The following is a 21,362-nucleotide window of genomic DNA, read 5'->3' on the forward strand; positions in this document are numbered from 1 at the left end:
TTCTCAACCTTGACAAGAAGTGATTTAGACATTCTACAGTTTGATTATTTTAACAGCGATATATCTAAGTAATTATAAGAAATTAAGGAAACTGAGCTAAACTCCACCACAATATTTAGTGGTGTTGAAACATTGTATTTGCGAATAAATGATAAAAGAAATAACCGCCAATTCTACTCCAAGTATTTTCAGAAAATGTTGATGTGGGATTCATGCTTTTAAGGTACTGTTAGTAATAAAAGTCGAAATCCAATCGTCTAAACGGATGTTCAGCAGTATCAACTTTGATAACTAATGATCTGTTATATGCTAAACTATTACTGAATATTGAACTTGATGTCAGTAACAAAAAGATAGAAATGGTACCCGAATACAACGAGATCATTAGTGGCTAGTTTATCACTATTAGCTTCTTTAGATGTAATAACAGCGGTATGAATTTCGATAAATTGCTTCCAATAGTTATCATTTGATATTTCGTTTAAATCTTAACGATCTTAGTTACATTTTGATTAGTTCAGGTGTTTCATGATGACCATATTAAACATTACTCTGTGTGTAGTTATATAATACATTAATATAACTGAATATATTTCGTCTTTTCAATAGTTGAGATCATGAGCCAATTGGAGCTAGACCACCATTAAAAACCTTGAAGAACTGGACGGCCGTTTCGTCTTATTGTGGAATAGTATATATATTTATATGATTGTTAAGTAACTAAACTATGTATATTCGTGTTCCTATTATCATAAGCTTTATTTTAATCTATGAACTGTTATTATACGATTTACCATTCTTGAGTTATGCCCCAGTCTGTCAATTACTATCTCCCATATTCACAGCTACTTTCGGCTAAATCTTGTACAAATTTTGTTTCCTATTTTATTGGTACGATATGGTCTGTTTGGTTGGTATATAAACCCAGTACGTATGAAATACATGATTCATATTGTGGAGGCTGAGATTAGTGTTCAGGACTCAACAACCAGGCAGGACTAGGCAGGAAGAAGGACCCATAAGGACTCGTATGGGTTTTATGTGTCATTGGTCCGGTCGATAATTCACTGCGCTCTAATTGGCGGTATCATTACGCTATACATTCATAGGACACATAGGGTACAAGTTATAACATTCTATCACTTTATTTACTTTTTTGTTGTTGTTGTTGAATATCCATTACTTGACTTATAAAATGTAAGATTTCTTAATTGTTTCTCTTTTAAATGTAAATTTTCCGCTTCTTTTCTTAACATTACTTCATAAGCTAATTCAGCTTTCTGTTGTGCTTCTAAATCAGCTTTTAATTCATTTTCAATGAATTGATTAGATTTAGTTTTATCAGCCAATTGATTATTGAGTTGACAGCATTGTTCATTCACTTGATCATGACGTCTTGCTTCTTCAAGTTTATCATAGAGATTAATATTTTCAATTTTTTCTAATAATTCCTCTCTTGAAATTAATTCATCATGTTGAAATTGTTGAATTGCAGTTAACTGATCTGAGATTTGTTTACGACGATCTTCGATTACCTAAAAAAAATTGAAATAAATATTCAAGATAAGAATGAATAATCAAAGTGGGAGATTTTGTAGAGATTGTAGTAATATTTGATAATTGAATTCATGAGTCAGTTGAAGCTAGATCACCATGGAAAATCTGGAAGCACTGGATTGCTGTTTGATCCTAGTATGGGACTCCTTAGCAGTGCGCATCCATGATCCTGCCTCGCGAGATTCAAATTCAGAACCTATCGGTCCCACGCAAGAACGCTTAACTACTAGACCACTGAGTTGGCCGACATCTAACGGTGTTAATGTCTAATATCAACTAATCCACGAAATTGAGAGACACATCCACCACTGTCATCAGTGAGTTACTATCTGACAACAGACCCAGTTGAACTCCACTGGTCACTGCTTCTCACTAGAACTTCAGAAAATACCTCTTGGAGACAGTCACTAGTGAGCGTATGAAGATTATAATCAGACAGGCGTTTTGTGGAGATTGTAGTAACTTTAATAATTGAATTTCTGAGTCAATTGAAGCTAAACCATCATGGAAAACCTGGAAGCCGGTCATTTCATCCTAGTATGGGATTCCTCAACAGTAAGCATCTAAATTAATAACTTTTATAAAATAAACAATTTAACCCTTTTTGTGTCTCAATGAAATTTGAACAGTTTCTATTGTAGTAGGCTTTACTTCAGTTCATTCAACTAAGGACTGGATTTATATTTTATACTGTCTTTAACCATAAAGTCTTTTATTCTGAGATTTCTCATACATCTCAGATCAGCAGTCAAAAAAATGCTGAGTCCATCTCGAGATATCCATAGAAAGAACTTTATACATCACTATTATAGTTATTACATTTCTAAGTTGTAATCGTTTCTGTCATATACTAGAAAAGATCAAATTAGGAGTAGCTTTTCAGAACTATTAGTGGACTAATATTATCTATATATTCTTATTGTATAACTATTCAGTAACTAGATTATGTATATCTATATTCCTCTTATTATAAACTTCATTTTGACCTATAGATTATTAGTGTACGATTTACTGTTCTTAAATCATACTCAGTTTATTAGTTACAGTCTCCCACGTTCACAGCCACTTTTTGTCTTGACCTTGTATAAATGTTATTTCTTATTTTTTATGGAGTGATGCGGTCTATTTGGCTTCTATATAAACCAAGTATATTTGAAATATGTGATTCGCATATTGGAATCTGTTATTGGTATTCTGGACTCAACTGGACGGGGTTAAGCAAACAAAGGATCAATAAGGATGCTAGGCTGCTCATACCAGTTGAACGATATTGATTTAGTGCAGTACTAAGATTGAATAAGTTGTATTTTGATTGGTGAATAAATCACATGATAACAAGCCGGGCGTAAAGTCACAACAATTTCCTCTGCAACTAAATAGGTACCAGGTAGGAAAATCTGATGCAAAGTGAACATTAAATTTTCAGAGATTAAAAAAAGAAATTCAAATTCATAAATGTTGTCAAAAACAGTTTTGGACCATATTGGTTATTAATAATAGTATGGTGCGTGCTACTTATATTGTCATAAGTAGTATATAACGACAGTCAGAAATAGAATGTCTGGCAGTAGAAGATCGAGGAGGAAAGAATGGGAACAGAAAGTAATTGGTATCAAAATGCAGGAACAATGAAGTCTGAAATGATTGATTGGTATTCGCAAAAGGATTAGTCACGTTTGAGACAATTGGTTAACATTTTGCAAATGAGATATTTACTGTTTGGTTCTCAGATTTTACTAATATGTTCTGTAATTTATGTCTTCAAATTCATTGGATTGTCTTCACTTGTACTCTTTTTCACTACAATAGTTAAGTAGAAATCTCTAGGTTAATGTCAACCATAAGATAACACTTTTATTGTCATATAATCGGGTTACTAAGAATTCTAGTTTTTGTAGTTTCTAGCTTTAAGGATATTCTTTATTATAAGCAAAATCAATGAATCATATTTAACCGCTTTGCCATAAAGTAATACTATGAGCTATCTTCTACAAATTGTTGCATTATTAGCTAAACATTTTCTACTCATTATATTCAACTGTTTCAAAATTACCGATAGTTAAATGTAGGTGCTTTATTTCACTTGGTATTGTTTACTTAAATCTTCCCATTGATGTTTTAGTACTGGAATTGATCACTCTCTTATTGGCATATGTGCATACTGTAAGTATTGCCTTGATATTGCCTTAATTCACAGCTATTATGAAGAAAGATAGATAGCGGCTAGCAATAGAATCCAGTTTGATGCTCGTTTCGTCCTATTTGTGACTCATCAGCTGGGTATAACTACATCTCAGAGTTGATGTTCGCTCTGGGACTCGAACCCAATACCGCTCGCTTCAAACGTCATCGCGTTATCCACTTAGCTACTGAGTCCTGAGAGCCACTTGCTAGTGCAATGAGGTGAAGTATAAATTTACTCGGTACTGTTTACTTGAATCTTCCCATGGTTTATGCTGAACGAAATTTCTCAGTGCCAATTATATATAAACGACAATTATTTCTAAATAATCTTTATTAGCGATGATAAAATAAAACCCTACAACATCACAAAAAACTGAAACTCAAGTGACTGGAAGATTCTCAAATCCGACTAGGAGAATGTCATTAATAAATGAAGGATCACATTAGTAAATTGTTTACATATTTATATCAGGAAGTCTTATCATGTTTATTTATGCTTGTGGGAATGAGCTTGGATCGGTTTCCAGTCAATATCTTGCAGTATTCAATCTGAAAATCTAATGTCTCTACATAATTCGAAAAAACATGGGCCCTAGATAGTGAACAAAAACACAAGTGGTAGACAACCAAATGTATTTTAATACAAAATTACAGTATTTCGTAGTAAAATCTGAGAGCCATACAGCCATAATTCATTTGCCAAATACCAACCAATTGTCTCAATCTATCATCTCAGATTTAATTGTTCCTGCATTTTCACATCAATTGCTTTCCATTTCCTTTCTTTCATTTTCGATCTACTGAAATACATTCTATTCCTCACTCATTATATACTACTTATGTGAATATAAGTAGCTCACACCACGTCTATACTTAAAAATATCCATGTAGTTTTATAAATAATTCGGTGAATGCTTACGATAGTAACAAAATATTGGAATCGCTCAATTTTCTCTCTAAAATTTTTTAATATTTATTTTCATACTTCGAATCATGAAGTGAACTTAGCTAGATTACGATTAAAAAGCAAGAATCACTGGACAGATTTTTTACCCTAGTATGTGACTCTTCATTAGTCAGTATTTCAGGAAGAGTCCTATGTTAAGATAGAAAATACTGAAAAATACCTCCTGGCTTTCAATAGTAGTCTAGATAAAATCAGTTTGTTGTTTAAATTATGACATTCCACAATCGTCACAAATTCTCTTATACTAATATTTTTTGTATATTATTTAAATTTCTAGTAAGTTAATCGAATATAGTGAAGAACATATGGAACTCAGAACAACTACCAACAAATATCAAAGTCATAATCTTCAACACGAACGTCAAGACAGTTCTACTGTACGGAACTGAAACTCGGAGAACTACTACAACCATCAATCAAGAAGGTATAAGTATTTATAAATGGTTGTCTACGCAAGATACTCAACATCCATTGCTTGGATACCATCAGCCACAGCCTTCTGTGGGAGAGAACAAACCAGCTTCCAGCTGAAGGGGAAATTAGAAGAAGACGATGGAAATGGATAGGAAATATATTACAGAAATCACCAAACTGCATCACGAGGTAAGCCCTAACTTGGAATCCTGATGTGAGGCGGTAAAGAGGAAGACCAAAGAACGCATCACGTTGGGAAATAGCAGCAGATATGAAAAGAATGAATAGCAATTGGCAAGTACTGGAAAGGATTGCCCAGGACAGGGTTGGATGGGGAATGCTGGTGAGTGGCCTATGCTCCTCCATGAGGAGTAACAGGCGTAAGTAAAGTAAATCATACATAGTTAGTTTTGGTTAACTTGACAGATAAACAACCGACAACAAGATGGTATAAATATTTATTGATGAAATTTTTATATCTGTACATGTATACTACTAATGATATATAATATAATTCATAATCAGTACCAATGGTTCAAATACAATCATTGGTTATTTGTCATTAGATCCTGAATTCTAAAATTATTTCATAACTTTTATTCCTTGAACCAATTCTTTAATCTGCAATCAAGCCATTAATCTTCTTACTATCAATGATACAACTAATATTTATGCTTTGACATTCTTCTTGATAGTTTTATCTAGCTGTGTTGATTTGCCGTAGCAACTTAGACCGATACATGTATATCCCACTTCCTACATTATTTGTGGCTGACTGATTTAAGGACATCGTTTTTAAACTTACCTTAAATTAGTTAATTTATAAGCTGAATAGGTCGTAACTCCGCCTGTAGCTGTTCTAAGGTAACTGCCAGTCCCAAGCCTAGGTAAACGAAGACAGCTGGTCGTGGGATCGGCAACCCTAGCTCTTAGAAAACAACCTTGCTAAAAAACGATAGCAAGAACAAACAAATTAAACTGTTTATATTCTGCTCTGAGAATTGTAAGGTATCCATTCAGAAGAATTATGACGCACCATAGTGAAAGCCGAGATTCTTCGCAAGTAACGAAACCGATGTCTCTTCTAGCAACCAGAGCAACAATTAGTATAGGTACATGAAATGTTTGGACAATGTGGGAGATCGAGAGGACCAGTCAGATAGCTACATAAATAAGGAGATATAGGTGGACATGGGTCGAGATAAAGTTAGCCAGTTATAAAGACCAGGACTGTACATTTTTTAAAATAATTTACATACCTCCATCAACTTATACTAATATTGACCATCTTCGAGTTGTTTAACCGAACACTTAGAATTCAGTTTAAATAATGATGAGAAAACATCAACTGAGAGAAATTGTGGGATGGTAGGTAGGTCGCATACATCAGTTTATTTCCTCTGAAGAAGTAGCTTACATTAAGTCGCGAAACTTCAAGCATAAAATAACAAAAATATATTTATTGAAACAGTTTAAATCTTTTAATTTACAATGAACAGGCTGAAATTATAGATGCTGAACTGTAAACTTAAACATTAAGTCTAAACAGTATCCTGAACTCTTCTTACCTCATGTAAAAGCTTTTGTCTAATGGCTGTTTCATTTCTCCATACTTCTTCACGTTTAGCCCATAATTTTGATGCTTCATAGCTAGATAAATCATTATCAATTTTCAATAAAAGAAAAACAGTTGTCTGATTAATACTAACCTTAACTTGAAGAATCGTTTGATTAAAAGTAGCTACAAATAATTAAGTTAAAGTTTACTATTCAGTTACTATGCTTATAAAAATAATGTAGAACTGATAGTTGGAGATTAAAAACCTCAAGTTTAACGAGTAATTAGTGCTTTACTTTGTTCAATTACTTTCTACGATTCAAACAGTAGATAAGGTTGTATTTAGCTAAACCGAGGTATTCAATGGAAGCTACTTCTTAATGATTTTTGATGAATCGTCAAGATATATATATATATATAACTGAACCTGTATAATTCTGAAAAGTAATCATCATTAACCTCTACTAATTAGCTGAAAAAATTGGTGTGTCGCGTAGAAAATCATATTTTGTAACCATTATACCAGTGATCAGTATTCGATTATTATTAAAAATTTCTTCAATGAACCTGAAGTTTTGAAGTAGTTCAGTAGAGAAAAGTTTAATTAGAATCATGAATCGATTTAAGTTAAACTACCTTTTAAAACCTGAAAGCACTGGGCGGCTGTTTATTCCTTGCACGGAACTCTTCAGTAATGTGCATTCGCGATTTCGGCAACCGAGACCAAAACCTTCGGTTTCACGTGTGAACATCTAACCTTTAGTCCACTGAGCCTAGATGTATTAATTTTAATCAATCCATGACATTATGCAACCACCTCATATTGTGTTTGATGGGTAACCGCCTAACACACACGAATCAGGCGTTCACTGCTCCCAGATTTTAAAAGGTAGTCTAACTTGATTCATGATTTTGGTGAAAGTCAACAATCTCCACAACATTTTACCGACAAAGAAAATTATCTTCTCGACTATAACATATCATATTTATAGTGATTTGATAAACATATGAGTCTGATGTATAGCGGAATGAAATTAAATCACAAAGTGTACGGAAATTTCAAGTATTGAAAGATGGTTATGTAATAATCTAGAAGTTATTATTATAATAAATTGCGAGAGCAAAAATAACTGAATACTGATTTAGGAAGTAAAATACAACGACAAAAACGACAAGAAAAACATAGGGAAGGAGGTGTAAAGGCTACATAAGTAATACAGGTTTCACGTTTTGTTCTGATATAAAGAGTTCACGCTTGAGTTGTTGAATTACCAAAATATACGAGTTTTTGATTTGACCTTCATTTGATCCTACTTGCTTTACTGTGTTAATGATTTTCAAAGATGATTCTGGTGGGGAGATGTGACTAGAATTTATAGAATGCATTTGTATTCGGTTGATAATTGTTTTGCATTCTCTTTCTTAAATCTACACCAATTAACGTTCTGAGATCTACTTAGAAAGTGTGTAGAGGTCAATTTTCTCTATATCTGACCCCAATAAACAGTGTGAATATTTACGCAGGCTAAAGCTCCTGATAGTACCATGAATTTATTCGAGACTATTCAAAAGCCCGAACACCAGTTGTGGAGATAGTTTATTGTTAATGACCAGTAAAAATCTGCTAGCGCGCAGATAGCAATCAGACGAGGAAACCAGTATGTTTTTTTGTGAGTGTTAAAAATCCATGTATATTTATGTGTTAATCAATTGTGGATAAATTATTGATTGTTTGTGTTTACAACCAATAAGAGAATAAATAAAGATTAATGTGCAGACATGAGCTCAATCAGACTCACACAAAACTTTACATAGTGGATCAAATGTCTAAATTATAGTGAGCGGACAAATAACAAACCAGTTGAATGGGCTTACTACAAATGTTCGCTTTTTACATGCAACGTTAATTATATTCACCTTTCTATATTTCGCTAACTTCTAGATCACTACTTAACCGTCTTTCAATACTTGAAATCTCCAGACACTTCGTGATATAATTTCATTCCAAAATACATCAAACTCATATGGTTATCAAACCACAATAAATACAGTATGATATAGTCGGGAGGGAAATTCTCTTCATTAAAATTCCCTTTTCTTCAGAGACATAATGAGTTACCTAGTTTCCCTAAAGATTTCAAAGGAAAACATGAAAGGAAATAGTGGTATTAAGTGCCGTTAGAGACATGAGGACGGTTATCACTTGGTTGTCCACACCGTGGAAGGATTCTTCTGGAGGTACCTGAAAAGGAAATTGGATTAAAGGTGGTCTTAGTGACCTGAGAGCGTGACCGCAGTGCCCAAACGACAACTGCTTGAGGTCAGTCACACACGACCTTCTTAAGAGTAATTTTTGTGTTAGCTCCGTACTTGTTGAGACCTTACCGCCGGAGACGGATATCCGTGGGATAAGGCGAGGTGTGCATTTTTAGGGTCGACCTTTTCTAACCCCACCCCTCCTTGTGGAAAGGTGTCATCGCTGTCATACTGGTTATCTGGAGGAAACACCTTACTGCCAGCAGTCAGCAGTACAACTTCTCCTTCAGACCTCGGGTTTGTTGCTTTTAGTCTTACCGTTCTTCAACTGACCTGTCTGACATGGTAGGACCTTGAGGAACGATTGTTCCAGCCAGTACAGCTCGATTGGTTTATCACGATAGGCAAGCCCGACCACCACGTCAAGGTAGCAAGAAAAGAAACAACTCTTCATAGTACTGTTTTCAAGTGTCCATCAACTAACCATAATTACTTCTTTTGTAAATATCAACTCACACTTCTAGTTCATTCAATTCTAATTCTCTAATTTGTTCTTTTTGTAGTTCATATTCAACTAATTTTTGTATTGCTAAAATATTTTCTTTTTCTTTTTGTCTTCTTTCAATATCAGCTTCATAATCGAAATTTTCTTGTTCTGTTAATTGATTTAACCAATCTAAATCAGCTTTTAGTTCATTTTGTACAGATAATGAACGTCTACGTAATGCTGTTTGATGTTGATGTAATAAAGCACGTCCATATAGCTCACGTTGACATTTTTCTTCAATTATACGTCGTTCATGTTCAAGTTGATCAATTTTAGCTAATTGTTTAATTAAATCTTTCTCTTTTTCAACTAGACGTTTTGCCTAAAATTAATTATGTAATTTATTGATAGAAAAACTTCCAAAAAAACAGTCAATTCAATAAACACATATAATTTAGTACAGTTACAAGCTTTTTAAGCAAAGATAGATAGCGGCTAGCAATAGAATCCAGTTTGATGTGCGTTCCGTCCTATTTGGGACTCAACAGCTGGATGTACCTACATCTCAGAGAGTTGATGTTCGCTCTGGGACTCGAATGCAGTACCGTCCGCTTCAAACGTCATCGCGTTATCCACTTAGCTACTGAATCCTGATAGCCACTTGCTTGTGCAATGGAGTGAAGTTTAAATTCACTTGGTGTTATTTTACTTGAATCTCCTCACTGTTATTTAGGATCACTTGATAAGTTCTACTTCTCATGAATTATTCTAACATAAAAGTCATATACCAGGTTATAAACATCATTTCATTCTCAATCTGAATTAATTTTGAACTGATTGCGCTTACCTTGTAGCTAAATGAATTATGCTTCACATACAAATCAATATTACTTAGAAATCATGCCAGCTAACCAGCTGATATTGCTAAGTGATTGAAATATCATAAAACCGATTCATTCGTTTTATTTTTTTTTATCGAGATCATGAACTGATTGATGTTAGACCACCGTCCAATACTTCCATGTTTTCAATGGTAGTCTAACATCAATCGGTTCATGATCTCAATCAAAAATATTTAATAATCTCCAAAACCCTATACTGATAATTTGTTCAATCATTGATCAGTGTTTATAGAGTATTTATACATTAGATACCTTTACATAATGAAATTAATGATTTTTAGAAAAAACTTTGCGCTTATTTTTAGCACTCATCCATTACATGAATGTGAAAATACTTGATACTACATACATTGAATGTTGAAATGCAGATGTGCTGCAAATTCACAGATATATATCCTATCATGTTGCTTGGTAGAACAAAGTAATCAAATCAATAATTGGTGAAACAATAATTTATGAACGAACTAATCTGATTTTCGTTCGAAATTCACTCATACATTTGGCTAAATAAAGTTTTGGCTAATGTCAGTTTGTGATGAAAACCCTATATCTGATTCCTAATTCCTCATGATGGTTTATAACTCTCAATTAACCGTAGTACATAGGTGGACATTCTTAAGGTCTCTTTAGCGTCGCTCAAATGTCGTTTATAAATTACAGTCTCACTTAATAGTTTTAAGACAAAGATAATAAACTTATAGTATCAGTCTCTAGACTTAGACTTATTAAGTAGTCAATTTGAAAGATGTTATTCTATAATTCAGTATCAAACATTTTTAGACGAATATTAATTGATAAGTGAAGAATGCATCATCGAAGTAAAGATTTGTAAAAAAAAAGATATTTTGACAAAACCACTACTGTCTGTAATATGTACTCATATTTCTATATGAGTAATCAAATCACTAGTTTTAGTTTATATCAGTTCAATAACACTAATTGTGGTCGGGCTTGCCTATCGTGATGACCCAACTGAGCTATATTGGCTGGAACATATGTTCCTGCAGGTTCTACCATGCCAGGCAGGTCGATTGGCGAACGGTAAGACTAAAAGCAGCAACTCAAGGTCTGAGGGCGAAGTCGTACTGCTGACTGTAGAGAGGTGTGACAGCAGTAAGGTGTTTCCCTCGGACAACCAGCATGACAGCGATGCTGCCATCCCACAAGGAGGGGTGGGGTTAGAAAAGGTCGACCCTAAAAGTGCACACCTCACCTTACCTCACGGATTTCCGTCTCCGGCGGTAAGGCCCCTTGAAGAACGGAGCTAACACGTCAAAAACCTTCCACAAAAAGGCCGTGCGCGACCGGCCTCAAGCAGTTGTCCCTTGGGCTCTGCGGTCACGCTCCCAGGTCGTCGTATTTGCTTGCGTCTTACTGGACGTAGGAAAGATCCTGCAATGAAACCTCTTAGGGCCCTACTTAATGATAGTCAAGCTAAGAGTATATTTCAGGAACAACTAGGAAAACAGTTAGGCAGCCATGTATGTGATGCCCACCCCGATGCAGCATGGAATGATATCCGAAAAGCTGTGGAAACAGCAGTGATATCTGCTAGTAAGGTAAACCAGAAGGTTAGGGAGCAACACTGGATCTCAGCAGCATCTATCTCACTGATAAATGCTCGGAAACACATTCCACCTGGCTCTGAACATAATGAAGAGCGGAGTCAGCTTAAGCGCAAGCTGACAAGAAGTCTACGCAATGATCGCGAACAGTGGTGGGTAGCGAAAGCAAGAGAGATGGAAAAGGCAGCGGCAATAGGTAATAGCAGACAATTGTTTAGACTCGTTAAGGAAACCGGAATTAGGAACCCGACCGTTAGCGAAACAATCTCAGAGAAAGATGGACATATTATTCATTCTCAATCCAGGAGGTTGGATCGATGGGCAGAACACTTTAGGGATCAGTTCAACTGGCCTTCAGCCACACTTCGGTCTGAGTTGTCAGGATCTGTCCAAAATCTATGATAATCTAGCACAGGCGTTATGATAAAAAAATCTTAATTACTTACTTACTTACTTACGCCTGTTACTCCCGATGAAGCATAGGCCGCCGACCAGCATTCCCCAACACATTCTGTCCTGAGCCTTCATTTCTAGTTCTATCCAATTGTTATTCATTCACCTCATGTCTGTCTTCTTTCCTCTGCGTAATATGTTCTTTGGTCTTCCTCGTTTCCTTTGGCGTTAAGGATTCCATCTTCCCGATTACTGCTTATACTCTTATTACCTCTACCACTACGGGATTTGAATCGACAAGTGCATCTCTGTGCTAATGTGGTGTGGCAACTCGAACTGATGTACGTACGTACGAAGTTCTACGTTGTTACTGACTGACTGACTGATATCATCCTCATGAATTTATTTTTTTATAAATAACTTTAACTTTAAACACATGTATCTCTTATGTGCCCGTCTTTTCGATTTTGTACTTGTGGATTTTATGTGTGCTTATATATGTATGTAGAATAAATTATCTCATCCATTACCTGTTCCTTTGATCACATTATTATAAAAAGTCGTAACGAGTAATATTCTGAGTAGCATGTTTCATCTCTGATTCGCTTCCCTTATTCAAATCGAGTTTCATTTCTCATCATTCTTTACACCTATGTTGATACTCTTTGAATTTTTATCTGACAAACAATGAAAAAGTTTGGGCCACCATAGAAACGCATAACAATCGGAAAGTACTCACATCAGTCTGATAAAAACAATATGATCAACTAAAACCTTACTAGAATTCCATGTTCAAATCATATTCATACTAATGCCAATTTAGATAGATTTTAGTCAACTCACCTCAGTTTCTCGATTGTTTAATTCACATAATTGTTTTTGAAGATATTCCAAATGTTTTTCTTTATCTTGCAGACGTTTCAATTCTATTTCTACATTATGTTTGTCCTCATACATTTTAATATCTGACTGCATTTCGTCACTTACAATCTGACCAATGTTTTCTGAATGTTTTAACTTAATATAAAAATAGATAAAATAATAATTTAATATTTTAAAAAAAGCTTTAATCTTTACGATTTGTACAGAATTTCACCTTCATTTTTAATGTTTAGTAGTTGAACGACCTTTTGATATTCTGTATAAGTTCTGTTCATGATTTCTAAATGTTATATCTAGAACTTATATTCTTGATATACCGAGTATAACTTGGGCACTAGAATGCTAGAACCATTCCAAGTGGCAATGAGAAGACAGAAGACTAGATGAATGGAATGTTATTCCTGACAGTGTCGAATTATAGTACAAAACTGTCAGGTATTTGTATTTTTTAGTAAAAACAAAATCATCATTATAGCTACCTAATCCGTACACACAGGGTTATTAGCATTGTCCAATCGGGAAGCTACACGCAGAGATTCTAGAATATTCTTCCAAAAGATGATTGGATGGAATATCTTCGGCTCTTTCTGAGCTTCTTACAGCTTCCTCGAGTTCATCCAACGACCGTCCTCACACTTAATCAGATTGGTATCATCTGTTACATTAATTGATAATCATAACTAAATGTTTTATTCAATTTTAAATAACTTAAGTCATCTAGGTGTAATCAACCACACACTGATCTTATGTGAAATCACAGAATAATCAAGGAGTGCAGATTGCATAACGACACATATGTACAAGATAGATAATTGTCAAGAGATTTTTGAAAGTCCCATTTACAGTAATAATTATGTTTTTGTTATATCCTAATGAGTAAAAAGATCGTATTTCTGACGTTTCGTAAATTAATGTAAGCCACTTCTTTAGAATAATTTCGGTCGTTTATTTACCCTGAAGATGTGCCTTACATTAATTCATGAAACGTCAAAAATACAGTCTTTCTATTGATTGGGATATAACAAAAAATATATTTATTATTACCCAATGCTCAATTTATTTGAAATTACCAAGCCCAACCTTAGTATTGATACCTATACCATTTACAGTGCTTAACAAGTAGAGTATATGAAAATCCTGTGATCTGATAATTATTAAAGTGAAAAAATGTCATCATAATGCCAAAAATAGGAATTGCTAAATAATAGTAATAGAGCACTAAAAATATGTTTGCAAAAAGCGATACACTATAGTGTTTAGTTATGAAGCCTACAGTTTTCCAAATGGCTTCCACTACTAATTAACGTTCGTTTTGTGTGAAATAAATAACTGAACAAACTAACTCGACCCATTTAACCAAACTGGGTATTTTCAGACGATGACTAAAGTCGTGGTTATTTAAACATAAGCAAACAATCTTTGTTAAAAGTCAGTTTCTTTGACGGTACAGCCGAGAGTGAGGAAGGACAACTTTCCCCCTCCAAATGCTCTCACATGATCACGTGCATATAACCATTGCCGGGGAAGTCCTGCTCTGTACCTTCTCACGACGTTACTGTTGTATACTAAGTTGAGGGGGCGGAAAGCGAATGTTCGACGCTTCAGACCGGTTGGTGGACACGGAGGGTCCACTTAGGGGAGTTGAAGAACCCTCATTCCAAACCAAATGGTGCACATGGGCTCCAGCATCCTGATGGAACGAATAGTGTATGAACCAATTATTGGTTACCACTTACCATGGGACTGCATTTCCTGACGTTGATCCACTGCCTTGTGGATTTGACATTTAGGTCAAAGGCTCAGGGTGTAGCCCCATATGAGAGCCACCTGGTTTGGTTCGGACTCCCGGGCAATATCCAAGTCCTCACACAAATCGAATGGTTTGTGTACGCATATCCATTTGGTGTTTTCTTGTACCTATGTTTATGTGTTTAAATAAATAAATCAGCTTCATTGCCGTTAAGTTAATTTGATTAACTGTTTATATATACATCGCATTTCGGTATTTAAAGAGATAGTTATATATTAATTTCTTCCTCAGCCCATGTATTATATAGGTTTTCATCTTAACACTAGAAACTACATCCAATTTCGTTTCCTAATGTTTTCACTTTCGGACTAAAGATGGGACATTAACGTTAAAGCCATTATTGATCAAAGATAAAACCAAGGTTTTTAAAAGTGTCAGGGAGGCATAATGACAACAGTCTCTTCAAAAAATGGACATTCTCAAAGCCGAATGTAAAGAGTGTAGTACTTGAACGAACTAATGATTAGTTTGTACTTGATTGCCAGCTGATTACGAACTCCAAATATAATAAGTCCACTTATGCTCATCTAGCCCTACCCGTCTTAATCTGCATTATTTCGGGAATTCCTATTTCATACAGTAATTCGAATACTCCTAATTTTCATATTGGTGTCGCGATGGAGTCAACTCTTGGACAGTAGGATATTGATTCAAGAAGAGACAACTTCAAAGACTATATGGAATAGTTCAAAATCTGGTGCATTACTAGAAAATATATTAAAGATGATAAATTCATGGCTCATTTCCTGACGTTCATCAGCAAAGAAGCTAATAAACTGCCAAAGAATCGGGCTCTTCCAGATAATCTAATTTCATTGTCATGTGAATCTCCGAAGGAGTTACTACTCAGTCATGTGCAGTGTGCCAGCCTTGAGTGCAGAGAGATCAAAGTTTCATAAAATGATGCGATATATTGATCAGAAAGTTAAAAACTTTATACTTAAACTACAGAAACATGCCGCTAAGTGCAATTTCAGAGAGCGATCGGAAATTCAACTTCGTAATCTGTTAATTGCTAGTATATATATTCTGAATTTAGAGAGAGAGTTAATTCAGTAACTCAAAAGTTCATTCCAAAAATTAAAACAACATGTATTAACTATGAGGCAGTGAATGAGCTTGATTTTTAGTCAGTGGAAATTTCTAATACTTTGCCTAGTTGTCGTGATGAACTACACTCTCAGAGTCACTCAAGCTCGCGTTTGTTCAATAAATGTTCCTATTCTCGTGGAAATATAAAACGTGATCCAACAAAGATTTGTAAAGCATGTTATGAAGGTGATCACGGGTTTGACAAATGTTTATCCTGTGGTAAATTCCACTTACGTTTCGCCACTAGTGAAGATAAACCATGCAGTTCAGATTTTATTAAGTTCAGTGTTTCTAATGGTTATTTATCTTTAACCACCATTTCGAAAGGTAATGTTCATGTTCAGAAGAGATCATATACCTTCCTTAATTCATTTTACGACTTCACTGTGGACATCGGCAGTATAAAGTCCATTATTTCATTCAGCAACCTGAAATCTTTAGATTCTAACATTGTAGCACGACTCACTGAAGTCTCAGTATTGGAGATTACTGGACACAAACTTCCCAAACGAGAATGCTGCGAATTGCCAATATAAAATGATAATTATTCATATATGCCTTGTGGGCTCTTAGTTGGTGAAACAGGACCGTCAATAATGGGTTCAAAAATTTGAAACTGCCTAAAGTGGGGTTGTCTTTATTAGTTTATAAAAAAATCTCTGATGCTTTTTTTGAAAATTTGTTAGCTGAGTGTGCTAAGTGCAGTGGAGGCATGAGAATCCAGCTTATAAAACATCAAGTACAGGGTGATCCAGTCTTTATTAAATGACGAATAATTCCTAATGATCTTCAAGAAACAGTGCATAAAAACATTGAACGACTCGTGTACGAGACGTATATTTGAACCGATCCAGTTTTTAGCACGGGGCACTCCTATTGTTACGCCCTTGAAGTCGGATGACAAGACCCCTAGAATATGTAGTGACTATAGATCAACACTGAACTCCTGCTTGTTGAAGCAAACGTGCATGATAGGGGAAGCTGAAGATATTCAAAGTCGACTTCATGGTTCCAAGGTGTTCTCGAAAGTTGACTTGTGTTATAATCTCTTTCTTACGGTTATGACCCCAGCTATTCCTGTTGCTTAGTATTCTCGGACACCGATTCACTCAACAAGTCCCCAAATCAGAACACGGTTGAACAGGAAAGAGATTATATTCCAGATAACAAGGTTAGATAGAAGTAAGAAGCAAGTAAGAAGCACAATATGGAAAACGTTAGTATATTCGTAGTTTTTACATGAGAAGATTCTAGAGTATTCTCCAAGTATCGAGTAGTGCAGATTGGATAAGAATTAGCCAATCAGCGTGCACTAAAGCAATCGTGCATTGAGCATGCTTTAATCCAGTCCATGTCCCGCTAACAACTTGAAAGATGCCTATCCTCAAATCACTTCAGATAAATCTTCATCTGTTTCGACAAAAATTAGCACTTTTTTAGCATGTCTAAATACAACTTTCCTCCATTTGGTCCAAGTTGTACCCCATCAACTTTCCAGGAAGTGATGAAAAATGCGGTCAGTGATCTTAAAGGCGTTGAAGTTTATCAAGATGATCCTATTACTCATGATCCTGGTAAGGTAGCTCATGATCAGAGACATTGCTTTATTACGTCGTGTAACTGAAAGGAAGTTTACGGTCAGTTCAAATAAGTATCCATTTTGTGTATCCAGTTTTGAATACCTTGGATACTTAGTTTACATTTTTAAGCCAGATATGAAACATCTAGCTCCAACCACAAGTGCACCATCTCCAAAATATCTTACAGAACTGCGTTCAGTAGTGGGTGCTCTTTAATACTACTCCATTTTTATTCCGAATTTTTCTTGTCGTGCTAACTGTTTATTTAATATTTTGACATCCAATTCATTAAATGGGTGACGAACAAAAGTCATGTTCACGAAATCCACTAAATTTTCTTCAAAGTGATGCTGTTCTTCGAACTTACTTCACAAGTGTACATTCCGCACTTATTGCTGATGCATCACTTTGGGGTATTGGTGCAATTTTGGAGCAGAAAGGTAGACCAGTAATCTGTGTTTCATGCAAATTTACTGTTGCTAAACAAGGTTATTCACAAACGCAGCGAAAAACAGTAGCTGTGTTTTGAGCCGTCAAAATAATCCACAAGTATTTATTCAGATAAAAATTCATTATTGTTGCTGACCATGGAGTTCTAAAGTTCATTTATCATTCCAAAAATCATTAGCACGTTCCTCGTTTGCTATGGTTCAAAAATGGAGCATGGCTTTGAGTGCCTGTAACTGTAAGGTTCAGCACAGAATTACTAAACAAATCCAAAATTCTGACTACATCTCTCGACAATCATTACAAGATAAACCTGTTAATACTGCAAACTGTTTACTAGTGTAACCTCTGCCGGTGGGACGTCCAGAACTCATTAGTGGAACTCGTCGATACTTCAAATGTATACTCAGTGATATATGACATAGTTGTTTGTGCTAATCCGAAACTTAGATTTCCTATCTATTTTTTAAAGCGGGATGAGTTATCCACTACTCCTGATGGTATTTTGTATTTAAATGATCGTGTTGTCATTTCTTATTCATTACGTAAATCTGTCCTTGAACGTCGTTATAGTGATCATTTGGGTGTTGAGAAAATGAAGACCTTGGCAAGACTAACATGTTAATGGCCGGAGACAAATGTAGATACATGTCGTACGGCGAAAAATTGTGGACGATGTCACAAGTATTAACTTTGTCGTTCAAGGTTGACTCCATGGTCAGTATCACTCGCGGCCTGGCACAGAATCTATCCAGATTATTGTGATTTATTTCTCGTCAAATACTATGCACTCGTGGTCATTGATTCTTTTCCCAAACGACCTGAGTTTTTTATCATGATTTCATCAAATTTTGAATTCGCAATCCAAACGTTAAGAAATATATCTAGTCGCGAGGTGATTTTTATAGTATTAGTGACTGATAATAGCTCTCATTTTGCAGTAGACGCAGTCATTGCTTCCAGGCACCACTGTTCTCGTGCTCAGACAGAAGCTTTCGTTAGGGCATAAAAACGGCTACTACTTTGATTGCTGCTTTGTTAGCTGAAGAACTGGAGAAGGGAATAGACACATTTCTACCGCAATATCAAAATTCTAAGCATTTTGTAACGAAAGATACTTCATCAAAGCTATTGAAAGGATTCTTTTTGCGAATATGAGGTGATTAGAGTGTGCAGAAGTTACACATTATCTTGGAAATGATCTTCGACTAACCACGACGACTGTGGTGAAGAATGTTGGAAAATCTATGGTCCGAATTTTAAACACAACCAACATGTTGATCAAATACAATTCCGGGAACCATGTGAGTCTTTTCCAGTTTTGGCCGTTAATTCCGATACAAATAATCACATTCTAGATCGTGCAGAATCTAAACACAATACATAGTCGGACAGAGACACGATGAACCTCATAAGAAGTACAATCGTTTACAGATAATTGGATTTGCATTTAAGCTGTGGAGAATGTGGTATTTGTACGAACTAACGTTTATTTTGTACTTGATTGCCAGCTGATTAAGAACTTCAAATATAATGAGTTCACTTATGCTCATCTAGTTCTACTTGTTGTTAATTGCACTATTTCGGGAACTCCTAGTTCATACAATAATTCGAATACTTCTAATTATCGTAGAGGCATTTTCATACGTATTTTCACGAGAAGGATATGATTCTCACTGAAAATACCAAAAGCTAATTAATTCTATCTAAATATATAGACACAAATCGTTCCCCATATATGTTGCCTAAATAACTGCATCGTTTAATTTTATTCTAGTTAAGATTACACCAAAAAAAGAGAATGGCTAGTTTAAGAAGCAATAACGTTTTTAATGACACAACTAATCTTCCTTTTAACTGTTCTTCATGACCTAAATATCTCAATACATTCTACAGCTAATTTGACTTTTTGATACTTAGTTGTTTCAAACATTTTAGTTAGTTCAAAGGCATGAAATATTAGATACCAGGCCTTAAAAAATGAACTGAATTTCGAAAAACTTTAAATTCTGAGTCCTCGAACACTGAAAACTTGAAATTATTTTGTTAATCAACAGGCCACAAACAGATGCTAAACTTGAGACACATTTAATCGTCAAGGTACTTTGTAATCAAACTGATAAATCCGCATGAAAGTGTGTAGAAATCTATTTACCTCATAAAATTAAATTTTGACTTACTTTGTTGCGCTCATTTATTTGGTCATTCCAGTGATCTGCAATTTCATTTTGGCCGGCCGCTCTCAACATGTCCCTCACATCCGAATTGTTTTTTTTTAAATGTTCCATCAACAAGGTTTCAGCCATCTAGATAATATTATATTTCTAAAATGAAGATGACCTTTTCCTTTTCTGAATCGCGTTCTTTCTTTAGAGCAGTGGACCGAATTAACATGGCTGACTTGGATTTGGAATATTCACCGTATGCTTTCAATAGATTCTAAACGATCACTTAGAGAATAAACGGCTTTACTTTTTCATTTTCTGAATCATTTTCCAGAAGTTGAAGTAGCTTGTTTCTTCTAGCTTGCAAACTTTCCTGTGAATCCTCATTGTTCTTTCCAACAAAATCCTGTGAACTTGTAAAAAGTAAACTCGTAGAGAGCTTAGTTTACCTATTTATTAAGTACTTGTTCGATGACCACCGTTTTTCCTTCTCGGTTCTCACAGTTGAGTTGTTTAAGTAGTTTGAATATCTTTTCCATTGCGCTAACTTCTCAAATTCAATATTATTCCTCTTTATAACCATGTCTTGGTATTTCATCGTTTTTGAGGGATCGAAATTGTCTACTTTACAGGACTGAATATCTCTAATGTAAATAAAGATTTCAATAACGCACGTACTTGAAGGTTGCCGAATGCAGTTTCAGTTTCAGTCTAGTAGGGATAGAAGGTTAGGTGGTCTATATTACTCCTATCAATTTATATAACTCGGTCGATCCAACTCTCTTTTGAAAGGGTCAGCAGACAGAGCTTCAATTATATGTTATCGTAATGAATTCCCCTCGTTGATTCTATGGGAAAGTCGGTAGTCAGCTGACAAATAATTTGTTCTGAGTTAGTGAATATTTTTAGGGTGTCATCACAAATTTTCTTTATCGGCAGACAAACAGTGATGGCATATCAGATGCAAATTTATCACTAAGTAATTTAGGAACCGTGATCAAGTCACCTCTGGTTTTTCTCTGTGACAATAGAAATAGGTTTAGTTTAGCCAGTCAAACATCATATGGGACCTTTGTTATTCCGGGAATTATCTTAGTTGCAGT

General features: G+C 35.0%; 1 protein-coding gene across 1 annotated transcript; it reads right to left on the bottom strand.

Moving 5' to 3' along the window:
- Positions 1-1,132: 1,132 nt before the first annotated feature.
- MS3_00006987 (uncharacterized protein) lies at positions 1,133-20,961 on the bottom strand. The gene is made up of 7 exons (XM_051215243.1): positions 20,709-20,961; positions 20,567-20,672; positions 20,275-20,533; positions 13,127-13,300; positions 9,453-9,805; positions 6,691-6,772; positions 1,133-1,535 (listed from the first exon to the last, which is right to left on the bottom strand). Exons 3-7 carry the CDS (start codon positions 20,398-20,400, stop codon positions 1,149-1,151), a joined length of 1,122 nt encoding a protein of 373 aa, XP_051068439.1. The 5' UTR covers positions 20,401-20,533; positions 20,567-20,672; positions 20,709-20,961; the 3' UTR covers positions 1,133-1,148.
- Between the last annotated feature and the right edge of the window lie 401 nt (positions 20,962-21,362).

Source organism: Schistosoma haematobium, chromosome 2 (assembly GCF_000699445.3).
Source record: "Schistosoma haematobium chromosome 2, whole genome shotgun sequence".
NCBI lineage: Eukaryota > Metazoa > Platyhelminthes > Trematoda > Strigeidida > Schistosomatidae > Schistosoma > Schistosoma haematobium.